Consider the following 13,752-nt stretch of genomic DNA (forward strand, 5'->3'; position numbering starts at 1 on the left):
TCATCAACCGTTGCATCCGGCAGTTTGTATATTATTATTTTTTTTTTTTTTTTTTTTTTTTTTTTTTGAGATATATACAAGAGTTGTTACATTCTTGTAGAGCCACTAGTACGCGTAGGGTTTCGGGCAGGTCCCTGGAATACGATCCCTGCCGCGAAGAATCGTTTTTACAACCAAGTACACATTTTACTGTTGCGTTAAACAGAGGCTACAGTTAAGGAATTGCGCCCAGTAAATCCTCCCCGGCCAGGATACGAACCCATGACATAGCGCTCGCGGAACGCCAGGCGAGTGTCTTACCACTACACCACGGAGACTTATTAGAATAATAACCAACTTGTTTTCTAAATTTTTACTCCCAGTACCTCTACCACCACATTTGTAGAGTTAAGAAGCTGCGAGCATACAAGGTCCTCTTTCATATACCAACATACTCCTCGATATGACCAATCTATTTTATTATAATCCTTGATTTGGTTCTCACATCTATTTTATCTCCTGGCGTCCAATGTGTGCATCTGCAACACCTTGAGTTTTTCCACCATTAGACAACGTAATCACCCAGGATTTAATTCATCTAATTCATCACATGTCATACAGTACGTCTAGCGGAACCATCTAGTTTCACCGACACTGCCCAAAATGCTGCACACGGGCAAAACTTCAATCACTGCACTATATACTAACTAACATTATCGCATTTCTTGTTTGCACCAGAGAATGCTAACTGGTGGAAAATAAATTAGACACAGATGGGAGACAACACTTCAAAAATTAGTGCTATGTAGAATGCAAAACTTGAACGAAATAGACCCTGACTGGGAGGTGATCACAGGAGGGGATGGAACAACTCACACAAATATATATGAAACAGCAGCAAGGCATCACAGTCTAAAAAAAAAACTGGAATATATATTAAGAGACAGAGCTTCATTAATAAACAATAAAAACAGGCAGAGGTTCAGCATGGATTAAGAACAAAAATATGAAAAGGCAGAGGAAGTGAACCGGAGGAAATGAGAGAAAAGAGTTGGAAATAATGCAAAACTAACAGCTGCCTTGGTAAAGGAACACCTCAAACTACTCACAGCTACAAAGAACAACAATGGCTCTGAGGCACCAAGTGATAATTTAAAATAAGAATATGAGACTACTTAGGTGTAATAACAAGAACGTAGGGGAAGAACTCGGGAAAATCAGCTGATATAGCTCCTCTGCATATAGGGGATAGTAAAGCTCTAGCAAAAAATTATAGACTAGTTGCACTAACATCACACACAATAAAAGTCTTCGAAAGAGTAATTAGGAATCAAATTTCCAGTTTTATGAAAAATAATGAACTACACAACCCAGGACAACATTGATTTAGAGCAGCAAAATCCTGTCTCTCACAGTTACTCAACCACTATGACAAAATCACAAAAGCCTTAGAAGAAAAGCAAAATGCAGATGTTGTATACACAGACTTTGCAAAGGCATTCGACAAATGTGACCATGGAGTGATATTCCTATTGATTTCATTTTATGGGCTAAGAGGTGAAGTGAGATTTTAAAGAGGATTTTCAACTTTGTCAAACAGAATGGAGAAAGTGATGGTCAATCAAAGAAGATCAAGCCCAAGTGCAGTGAAAAGCTCTGTACCCCAGGGTAAAGTCCTTGCACCGCTTCTATTTCTCATTCTTATCTCAGATATAGACAAAAATACTAGTCGCGTCATAGAATTCGTGTCATCCTTTGCAGATGATACAAAAATCAGCATGAAAATTTATCCTGTAGAAGACACTGAAAAACTGCAGGCAGGTATTAATTAAGTCTTCGATTTAGCAACTGAAAATAACACATGTTTAACGGTGACAAGTTCCAGGTTCTTAGGTATGGTGGAAATGAGAAACTTAAACAAAACACAGGGTACAGGACACAGGGTACAGGACACAGGGTACAGGACACAGGGTACAGGACACAATCAGACCTACTCATAGAAGAAAAGCAACATGTAAAAGATCTGGGAATTATGTTGCCTGACGACGTGACATTTAATGAACATAATTGATCAAATATAGCGGCGACCAGGAAAAACAATAGGATGGATTATGTGATTGTTCAAATCCAGGGACCCCACAGCAATGCTAATACGGTGCTATTGATATCACTGGTGCTGTCCTGTCTTGAGTATTGCTCGGTACTCACCTCATCTCTCCTACACACTGGGGACAGTGTGCAGGAGAGATCTCTGAATTAGAGGGAATACACAGAACATATACGGCATGCATAGAAATGATAAAACATTGAATTATTAGAACCGTCTCAAAGCTCTCAAAATGTATTCTTTGGAAAGGAGACAAGAAAGGTATAAAATACTATATACATGTAAGATACTTGAAGGCCAGATTTCAAATTTGCACAACAGAATAACAACACACTGGAGTGAAAGACACAAAAGGAAATGAAGAATACAACCAGTGAAGAGTAGAGGTGCCACAGGCACAGAGAACACTGTCTGAACATCAGAGGTCTGCAGCTGTTCAACACCCTCCCAGCAAATATTAGAAATATTGCTGGAACAAAAGGTGGATGTACAGTAGTCAAGAGGCACTTGAATACTGTACATCCAGACCTGGTTGGTGTGGCACTTGCCAGACCAATCAGGCTGTAGTGGATAAGTGGGTCTGCGCACCTCTCCAAGCAACAGCCTGAGTGGAGTAAGCAATTATAAGTTGAGCCTGGCCTCAGGCCGGGCTCAGGGAGTAGAACTCCTTCTAGAACCCTCTCCAGGTATGCTCCAGGTATGTAACTCAATAAAAGATTCCGGGAGGTATTGCACTTCAGCAAGAACAACAGCTGGACTAGAGCAGTACTGCAACAAAAAATACTAGAATACAGAATCATGGAAGAAGAGCTGATCAAGTGCTGGAAAATGCTGGATATAAATGTGACAATGACACCGAACAAGATATTGCCGAGAACACTGAAGGAAGGGGCTCAAGATCCGACCAAGCTACTATCAAAGAAATACAACACTAGAAAAAGACAATACAGTACATTACGTTAATGTTATGTTGGGATTTAGACTTTAAACCAGGTACAGGTTATTTAGTACAATTTTTTCACAGAGTGTAATACACCAATGATTATGTATCATGGTCGCCAATTACCGCTGGGAGCGCACACGCAAAGGATTGGTGTAACTGTGCCCAATTATTCCACCCAGCCCAAATATGCTTACAAATACACCACTGGATGCCCAAGTGAGATATCTGTAGCTAGATAATTGATAATCTTGTACAAATTATTAAAGGGACAGATAAAATGTCCTTAAATATAGACAGCATGTCTACTGGGACAGTGTGACTACTGGTGGACAGTGTGACTACTGGTGGACAGTGTGACTACTGGTGGACAGTGTGTCTACTGGTGGACAGTGTGTCTACTGGTGGACAGTGTGTCTACTGGTGGACAGTGTGTCTACTGGTGGACAGTGTGACTACTGGTGGACAGTGTGACTACTGGTGGACAGTGTGACTACTGGTGGACAGTGTGTCTACTGGTGAACAGTGTGACTACTGGTGGACAGTGTGACTACTGGTGGACAGTGTGACTACTGGTGGACAGTGTGACTACTGGTGGACAGTGTGACTACTGGTGGACAGTGTGTCTACTGGTGGACAGTGTGACTACTGGTGGACAGTGTGAATACTGGGACAGTGTGACTACTGGTGGACAGTGTGACTACTGGTGGACAGTGTGACTACTGGTGGACAGTGTGACTACTGGGACAGTGTGACTACTGGTGGACAGTGTGACTACTGTTGGACAGTGTGACTACTGTTGGACAGTGTGACTACTGGTGGACAGTGTGACTACTGGTGGACAGTGTGACTACTGGTGGACAGTGTGACTACTGGTGGACAGTGTGACTACTGGTGGACAGTGTGACTACTGGTGGACAGTGTGTCTACTGGTGGACAGTGTGACTACTGGTGGACAGTGTGTCTACTGGTGGACAGTGTGACTACTGGTGGACAGTGTGACTACTGGTGGACAGTGTGACTACTGGTGGACAGTGTGAATACTGGGACAGTGTGACTACTGGTGGACAGTGTGTCTACTGGTGGACAGTGTGACTACTGGTGGACAGTGTGTCTACTGGTGGACAGTGTGACTACTGGTGGACAGTGTGACTACTGGTGGACAGTGTGTCTACTGGTGGACAGTGTGACTACTGGTGGACAGTGTGACTACTGGTGGACAGTGTGACTACTGGTGGACAGTGTGACTACTGGTGGACAGTGTGACTACTGGTGGACAGTGTGACTACTGGTGGACAGTGTGACTACTGGTGGACAGTGTGTCTACTGGTGGACAGTGTGTCTACTGGTGGACAGTGTGACTACTGGTGGACAGTGTGACTACTGGTGGACAGTGTGTCTACTGGTGGACAGTGTGTCTACTGGTGGACAGTGTGTCTACTGGTGGACAGTGTGTCTACTGGTGGACAGTGTGTCTACTGGTGGACAGTGTGTCTACTGGTGGACAGTGTGTCTACTGGTGGACAGTGTGACTACTGGTGGACAGTGTGACTACTGGTGGACAGTGTGTCTACTGGTGGACAGTGTGACTACTGGTGGACAGTGTGACTACTGGTGGACAGTGTGACTACTGGTGGACAGTGTGACTACTGGTGGACAGTGTGTCTACTGGTGGACAGTGTGTCTACTGGTGGACAGTGTGTCTACTGGTGGACAGTGTGACTACTGGTGGATAGTGTGACTACTGGTGGACAGTGTGTCTACTGGTGGACAGTGTGACTACTGGTGGATAGTGTGACTACTGGTGGACAGTGTGTCTACTGGGACAGTGTGTTTGAAACACTGTCATGATTGTAATTGTCTTGGAAACGTAAACATAGTCACCAGTGTTTCCTAAACTCACAAAAGACACTGAGAGCCACGAAGAACCCAAGTTTTATGTTCCTTCCTCTTGAATCTCAAGGACCCAAATCATTTCCAGTACACACGATACGACAAGAATTAGTTTTCCTGTTGGCTACATAACACGAGAACAAAATTAAGTTGAACTCCTTAAAACAAAAAGAAAATAGTATGTTGTATTCTTTAAGACATAATAAAAAGTTAAGGCATTATGAAAATAAACGATTAACTCCTTACCGTTTCATTGTATTTTCCTCAAATGAAAATTATTATTACACGTAGATAATGACCGAGAAAAGTCCTATTGGACATACCTTATCTGTCTTGATCTCCGCCGGCTTGGCCTTCCGCTGCAGGGGTGGAGTGGTCTTGGCCTTGACCGTGCCAGGAGCCGTGGACTGGGGCGCCGCAGTGTTCACCGTCCTCTTCTTGTTGGTGAGGCCCAGGGCCGCGAAGGCCTGGTAGTACTGGGACACGTAGGTCAGCACGGAGAGGCGGTCCGGGACATCGTTCTCCACCATGTCTTCGGCGTCCAAGAGCGCTGGGATACCCAGCTGCTGTTCGGCAACGCGGAAGGCCAAGGCATTGTTCTCCAAGATGTTCTCCGGCTTCAACGACGAAAATTCGCTGTTGGCACAGGAGGAAAGTTTAGTAAAAGCAGGTGGCGGTTCATGTGATGAATATACATATTGCGCCACACAACATACTCCGTCCTATCACTTCAATACGAGTTTCAGCCCTTGTGCCACAGACGTTTCTCAAACTTATACATGACTGAAGGCTCTGTAAAAGCCTAACATTCCTACAAATACTCGGCCTGCAATTTCTAGCCTAAATTATACCGTAATTCAAATTTCATTTCTTCACAAAACAGGAAAATGACGCGTGAACAATGGCGGACACTTTTGGCGGGAACTTGTCCCATCCCACTCCCATAGCAGCAGTTGATTTTGTCAAACTCAAATTTTGAATTTTTACCATTGTACGTTATTAACTAAAAATATTAATTGTGATATACCGCATTTCATTAATCTTGCATACTGTATATCGTTACTACAAAAACCTAGCATAGTAGGCCTAATTACATATTTGAGTTTAACCATTTCTGATTTATATCACAGTATATGCCATATGCAATTTTATCCATTTACATTAAATAGTTCATACAATTGAATATATCTATATCTATTCTAGGTTTGGCAATGCGTCTTAGCCCTTGAGGGATTACGGTCTCATAATAACTGGTTCAAGCTCAACAAGCCACAATGTCGGACACAAAACAGGAGATGCTTTTTCACCCATAGGGTCGTAAACCCGTGGAACCGCCTACCCGCCGAAGCCATAAACCCCCAAAATCCTGCTGGGTTTTAAAATAGAAAAGATCATCAAGGCAAATGGGGTGACCTTTGACAAGCCGCCAGCTTCTTGTCCTCATCGAGGCCACTAGTATTAGTTGCCCTCAGGTAAATTCAGGTCAATAATGTGTTCTTATTGACGCAGTGGAGGAGTAGTTGAGGTGGTGAGGCTACTGAACAGTTTGAAGCCCACTAGTGTACTACCGCCAACCATCCTCCTGTTTAGGTAATACTGTTGTAACTGTGCACACCATAGTACAATCACTGATGTTCTAAGCACCTAGATAGTAGACCATTGTACTATTCACTTTAGCAGCCCAGGAGGATGGGCTGCTGTGTGAGGACTTATATGAGGTCGGGTCTCAAGGTACAATGACTCACATGAGGTCGGGTCCTCAAGGTACAGGGACTCACATGAGGTCGGGTCCTCAAGGTACAGGGACTCACATGAGGTCGGGTCTGAAGCGATGTATGAGGGCGCAGAAGGCGAGACCGTTGCGCCAGGCGGTGGTCATGTTGGTGACGCTGACACCCTGGTAGCCATCGGTGGCCCGCCGGGCCCATAGTTCCAGCGCCTTGGTCCCTCGTCGCTCCACACTCATCTTGCCTGGAAAGTCAACAACAACACACATTGATGATTTGTACACTACAGTATCATCACAATATCTGTGATGATTCGTACGCTACAGTATATCGTCACGGCATTGATGATTCACACACACGCTACAATATCAACACCTGTCTTTGAAGACTTGATATGCTACGGTGTTATCATTGATGCACGACTTACACACACACACACACACACACACACACACACACACACACACACACACACACACACACACACACACACACACACACACACTCACACACTCACACACTCACACACTCACACACACACACACACACACACACACACACACACACACACTCACACACTCACACACTCACACACTCACACACTCACACACACACACACACACACACACACACACACACACACACACACACACACAGGTGAGTACACACACACACACATTGATAGGGTAGATAAAGACACACTTTTTACCACAAGGGGACACAGGTGGAAACTGAGTACCCACATGAGCCACAGTGTCGTTAGAAAGAATTTTTTCAGTGTCAGAGTAGTTAACAGGTGGAATGCATTAGTCAGTGATGTGGTGGAGGCTGACTCCATACACAGTTTATAATGTAGATATGATAGAGCCCAGTAGGCTCAGGAACCTGTACACCAGTTGATTGACAGTTGAGAGGCGGGACCAAAGAGCCAGAGCTCAACCCCCGCAAGTACAACTAGTTAAGTACACACACACACACACACACACACACACACACACACACACACACACACACACACACGAGACATAACATGCATCAATACAGAACTTTAAGGCAAGCTTTACTAAATTATCATCAACCCATTTATGGCTCGAGGGACTTAATTACCACTTAAGGGACACTTAAGGCCTAACAGCTTACAGCATCAGTGTCAAGGTACACTTAAGGGACACTTAAGGCACTCTACTTCCCAGTACTTGTGATGGGAAGTTAGTAGTAACTTATTATGCACCCCATACCCCATAAAATACAGCTGGAAAAGATCGGGGCAAATGGAGGGATATTTGACAAGTCGCCGGCTTCCTGTCCTCATCGAGGCCATGTGCAGGCTGCACCTAGAGTCATGTGCTCCACACCCACCCAACTGGGCGGCAGCTTTACAGTCATGTGCTCCACACCCACCCAACTGGGCGGCAGCTTTACAGTCATGTGCTCCACACTCACCCAACTGGGCGGCAGCTTTACGGTCATGTGCTCCACACCCACCCAACTGGGCGGCAGCTTTACAGTCATGTGCTCCACACCCACCCAACTGGGCGGCAGCTTTACAGTCATGTGCTCCACACCCACCCAACTGGGCGGCAGCTTTACAGTCATGTGCTCCACACCCACCCAACTGGGCGGCAGCTTTACAGTCATGTGCTTCACACCCACCCAACTGGGAGGCAGCTTTACAGTCATGTGCTCCACACCCACCCAACTGGGCGGCAGCTTTACAGTCATGTGCTCCACACCCACCCAACTGGGCGGCAGCTTTACAGTCATGTGCTCCACACCCACCCAACTGGGCGGCAGCTTTACAGTCATGTGCTCCACACCCACCCAACTGGACGGCAGCTTTACAGTCATGTGCTCCACACCCACCCAACTGGACGGCAGCTTTACAGTCATGTGCTCCACACCCACCCAACTGGGCGGCAGCTTTACAGTCATGTGCTCCACACCCACCCAACTGGACGGCAGCTTTACAGTCATGTGCTCCACACCCACCCAACTGGACGGCAGCTTTACAGTCATGTGCTCCACACCCACCCAACTGGGCGGCAGCTTTACAGTCATGTGCTCCACACCCACCCAACTGGGCGGCAGCTTTACAGTCATGTGCTCCACACCCACCCAACTGGACGGCAGCTTTACAGTCATGTGCTCCACACCCACCCAACTGGGCGGCAGCTTTACAGTCATGTGCCCCCACACACATGACCGCCTCTCAAGGGTCCACCAGGCTGTTGCTCGGAGCGGCCCGCAGGCCCACATACCCTCAATGGCCAGCGTGTTATTAAGCCAGTATGTAGCTGTATACGGAACCCAATCACAGCAGGACGTGGATACAAGGAACAGGAACCTCCAAATGAACAAAGATACCAGAGGACCAACAATGAATTGGAAAATGACACAAAGTGGAGCCCCCGAAAAACAAGATGTTGGGCACCCACAACTGGAAGAAACAGGTAAGAAACAGGTGGAGGAGGCGAGGAAGGAGGGGGGGGGGGAGGGGAGAGACATCTTCAGACAATAACACGGAAGTGAGACAATCCCTAGAAGCTTCCAGAAGAAGCTTCACAACACAGCATTGTCAAACAGCAGGACCCGGATGAGCCTGTCCCTGGAGAGTGTGGCACCTCATACCATGTGGAGAGTGTGACACCTCATACCATGTGGTGAGTGTGACACCTCATACCATGTGGTGAGTGTGGCACCCATACCATGTGGAGTGTGTGGCACCCATACCATGTGGAGAGTGTGGCACCTCATACCATGTGGAGAGTGTGGCACCTCATACCATGTGGAGAGTGTGGCACCTCATACCATGTGGAGTGTGTGGCACCCATACCATGTGGTGAGTGTGACACCTCATACCATGTGGAGAGTGTGGCACCTCATACCATGTGGAGTGTGGCACCCATACCATGTGGAGTGTGTGGCACCTCATACCATGTGGAGAGTGTGGCACCTCATACCATGTGGAGAGTGTGGCACCCATACCATGTGGAGTGTGTGGCACCCATACCATGTGGAGAGTGTGGCACCCATACCATGTGGAGAGTGTGGCACCTCATACCATGTGGTGAGTGTGGCACCCATACCATGTGGAGAGTGTGACACCCATACCATGTGGAGTGTGTGGCACCCATACCATGTGGTGAGTGTGACACCTCATACCATGTGGTGAGTGTGGCACCCATACCATGTGGAGTGTGTGGCACCCATACCATGTGGAGAGTGTGGCACCTCATACCATGTGGAGAGTGTGGCACCTCATACCATGTGGAGTGTGTGGCACCTCATACCATGTGGAGTGTGGCACCTCATACCATGTGGAGTGTGTGGCACCCATACCATGTGGAGAGTGTGGCACCCATACCATGTGGAGAGTGTGGCACCCATACCATGTGGAGAGTGTGGCACCCATACCATGTGGAGAGTGTGGCACCCATACCATGTGGAGAGTGTGGCACCTCATACCATGTGGAGAGTGTGGCACCTCATACCATGTGGAGTGTGTGGCACCCATACCATGTGGACAGTGTGGCACCTCATACCATGTGGAGTGTGTGACACCTCATACCATGTGGACAGTGTGGCACCTCATACCATGTGGAGTGTGTGGCACCCATACCATGTGGAGAGTGTGGCACCCATACCATGTGGAGAGTGTGACACCTCATACCATGTGGAGAGTGTGGCACCCATACCATGTGGAGTGTGTGGCACCCATACCATGTGGAGAGTGTGGCACCTCATACCATGTGGAGAGTGTGGCACCTCATACCATGTGGAGTGTGTGGCACCCATACCATGTGGAGAGTGTGGCACCCATACCATGTGGAGAGTGTGGCACCTCATACCATGTGGAGAGTGTGACACCTCATACCATGTGGAGAGTGTGGCACCCATACCATGTGGAGAGTGTGGCACCCATACCATGTGGAGTGTGTGGCACCTCATACCATGTGGAGAGTGTGGCACCCATACCATGTGGAGAGTGTGGCACCTCATACCATGTGGAGAGTGTGGCACCCATACCATGTGGAGAGTGTGGCACCCATACCATGTGGAGTGTGTGGCACCCATACCATGTGGAGTGTGTGGCACCTCATACCATGTGGAGTGTGTGGCACCTCATACCATGTGGAGTGTGTGACACCCATACCATGTGGAGAGTGTGGCACCCATACCATGTGGACAGTGTGGCACCCATACCATGTGGAGAGTGTGGCACCCATACCATGTGGAGAGTGTGGCCCTCATACCATGTGGAGTGTGTGACACCTCATACCATGTGGAGTGTGTGACACCCATACCATGTGGAGAGTGTGGCACCCATACCATGTGGACAGTGTGGCACCCATACCATGTGGAGAGTGTGGCACCCATACCATGTGGAGAGTGTGGCACCCATACCATGTGGAGAGTGTGGCCCTCATACCATGTGGAGTGTGTGACACCTCATACCATGTGGACAGTGTGGCACCTCATACCATGTGGAGTGTGTGGCACCTCATACCATGTGGAGTGTGTGGCACCTCATACCATGTGGAGTGTGTGGCACCTCATACCATGTGGAGAGTGTGACACCCATACCATGTGGAGAGTGTGGCACCCATACCATGTGGACAGTGTGGCACCTCATACCATGTGGAGTGTGTGACACCTCATACCATGTGGACAGTGTGGCACCTCATACCATGTGGAGTGTGTGGCACCTCATACCATGTGGAGAGTGTGACACCCATACCAAGTGGAGAGTGTGGCACCTCATACCATGTGGAGAGTGTGGCACCTCATACCATGTGGAGAGTGTGGCACCTCATACCATGTGGAGAGTGTGGCACCTCATACCATGTGGAGAGTGTGACACCCATACCATGTGGAGAGTGTGGCACCCATACCATGTGGAGAGTGTGGCACCCATACCATGTGGACAGTGTGGCACCTCATACCATGTGGACAGTGTGGCACCTCATACCATGTGGTGGGGGGGGAGCATGAGTAAGGGAGGAGGGGGGGGGGTGACCAGGAGATATTAAGATTACTGGAGCAGACATACTGCCTGGTGAGTCATCAGGCAGTATGTCTGCTCCACGCTGAGTGATGCAACACCAGCGGCAGACATCACCAGCGGCAGACATCACCAGCGGCAGACATCACCAGCGGCAGACATCACCAGCAGCGGCAGACATCACCAGCAGCGGCAGACATCACCAGCAGCGGCAGACATCACCAGCAGCGGCAGACATCACCAGCGGCAGACATCACCAGCGGCAGACATCACCAGCGGCAGACATCACCAGCGGCGGCAGACATCACCAGCGGCGGCAGACTTGGACTTATCCTGTTTCTGATATACGTAAATGATCTCCCAGAGGGTATAGACTCATTTCTCTCAATGTTTGCTGACGATGCCAAAATTATGAGAAGGATTAAGACAGAGGAGGACAGCTTGAGGCTTCAAGAAGACCTGGACAAGCTGCAGGAATGGTCGAACAAATGGTTGTTAGAGTTTAACCCAAGCAAATGTAATGTAATGAAGATAGGGGTAGGAAGCAGGAGACCAGATACAAGGTATCACTTGGGAGATGAAATACTTCAAGAGTCAGAGAGAGAGAGAAAGACCTGGGGGTTGATATCACGCCAGACCTGTCCCCTGAAGCTCATATCAAGAAAATAACATCAGCAGCATATGCCAGGTTGGCTAACATAAGAACGGCCTTTAGAAACTTGTGTAAGGAATCTTTCAGAACATTATATACCACATATGTCAGACCAATCCTGGAGTATGCAGCCCCAGCATGGAGTCCATATCTAGTCGAGCATAAGACTAAACTTGAAAAGGTTCAAAGGTTTGCCACCAGACTAGTACCCGAGCTGAGAGGTATGAGTTACGAGGAGAGACTGCGGGAATTAAACCTCACTTCGCTCGAAGACAGAAGAGTTAGGGGGGGACATGATCACCATATACAAGATTCTCAGAGGAATTGATAGCGAAGATAAAGACAGGCTATTTAACACAAGGGGCACACGCACTAGGGGACACAGGTGGAAACTGAGTGTCCAAATGAGCCATACAGACGTTAGAAAGATTTTTTTCAGTGTCAAAGTAGTAGACAAATGGAATGCATTAGGCAGTGATGTGGTGGAGGCTGACTCCATACACAGTTTCAAGTGTAGATATGATAAAGCCCAATAGGCTCAGGAACCTGTACATTACTTGGTGTACAGATTCCTGAGCCTATTGGGCTCTATCATATCTACATTATAAACTGTGTATGGAGTCAGCCTCCACCACATCACTGCCTAATGCATTCCACCTGTTAACTACTCCCACACTGAAAAAGTTCCTTCTAACGTCTCTGTGGCTCATGTGGGTACTCAGTTTCCACCTGTGTCCCCTTGTTCGTGTCCCACCCGTGCTGAAGAGTTTGTCTTTGTCCACCCTGTCAATTCCCCTGAGAATGTTGTAGGTGGTGATCATGTCACCCCTTACTCTTCTGTTTTCCAGGGATGTGAGGTTCAGCTCCTTTAGCCTTTCCTCGTAGCTCATACCTCTCAGTTCCGGGATGAGCCTGGTGGCATACCGCTGAATCTTCTCTAACTTTGTCTTGTGTTTAACTAGGTATGAACTCCAGGCTGGAGCTGCATACTCCACACACGCATGGAGCTGTGTGTGTGGGGAGGGGGGTGGAGGGGGGGGGGGGGAGGGGGAGGGCAGCAGCAGCAGCAGGAGCAGCAGCAGTAGAAGCAGCAGGAGCAGCAGCAGCAGTAGAAGCAGCAGGAGCAGCAGCAGTAGGAGCAGCAGCAGTAGAAGCAGCAGCAGCAGGAGCAGCAGCAGCAGTAGAAGCAGCAGGAGCAGCAGCAGTAGAAGCAGCAGCAGTAGAAGCAGCAGCAGCAGCAGCAGCAGCAGGAGCAGCAGCAGCAGCAGCAGGAGCAGCAGCAGCAGCAGCAGGAGCAGCAGCAGTAGAAGCAGCAGCAGCAGGAGCAGCAGCAGCAGCAGCAGCAGCAGCAGGAGCAGCAGCAGTAGAAGCAGCAGCAGCAGCAGCAGCAGCAGCAGTAGAAGCAGCAGCAGCAGGAGCAGCAGCAGTAGAAGCAGCAGCAGCAGCAGCAGC

The 13,752-nt window shown here is 48.3% G+C and overlaps 1 protein-coding gene across 10 annotated transcripts in view; it reads right to left on the bottom strand.

Moving 5' to 3' along the window:
- MICAL-like (protein) overlaps positions 1-13,752 on the bottom strand; it is an 82,889-nt gene that overhangs the window by 34,215 nt on the left and 34,922 nt on the right. For all 10 annotated transcript variants that reach the window (XM_045763726.2, XM_069305193.1, XM_045763725.2 and 7 more), the window contains exons 2-3: positions 6,731-6,890; positions 5,243-5,555 (exon numbers count right to left, since the gene is read on the bottom strand). In XM_045763726.2, the coding sequence (XP_045619682.2) occupies positions 5,243-5,555; positions 6,731-6,890 (473 nt within the window). The remainder of the gene's footprint in view (positions 1-5,242; positions 5,556-6,730; positions 6,891-13,752) is intronic.

The sequence above is a fragment of the Procambarus clarkii genome, chromosome 54 (genome assembly GCF_040958095.1).
Source record: "Procambarus clarkii isolate CNS0578487 chromosome 54, FALCON_Pclarkii_2.0, whole genome shotgun sequence".
NCBI classification, from domain to species: Eukaryota; Metazoa; Arthropoda; class Malacostraca; order Decapoda; family Cambaridae; genus Procambarus; species Procambarus clarkii.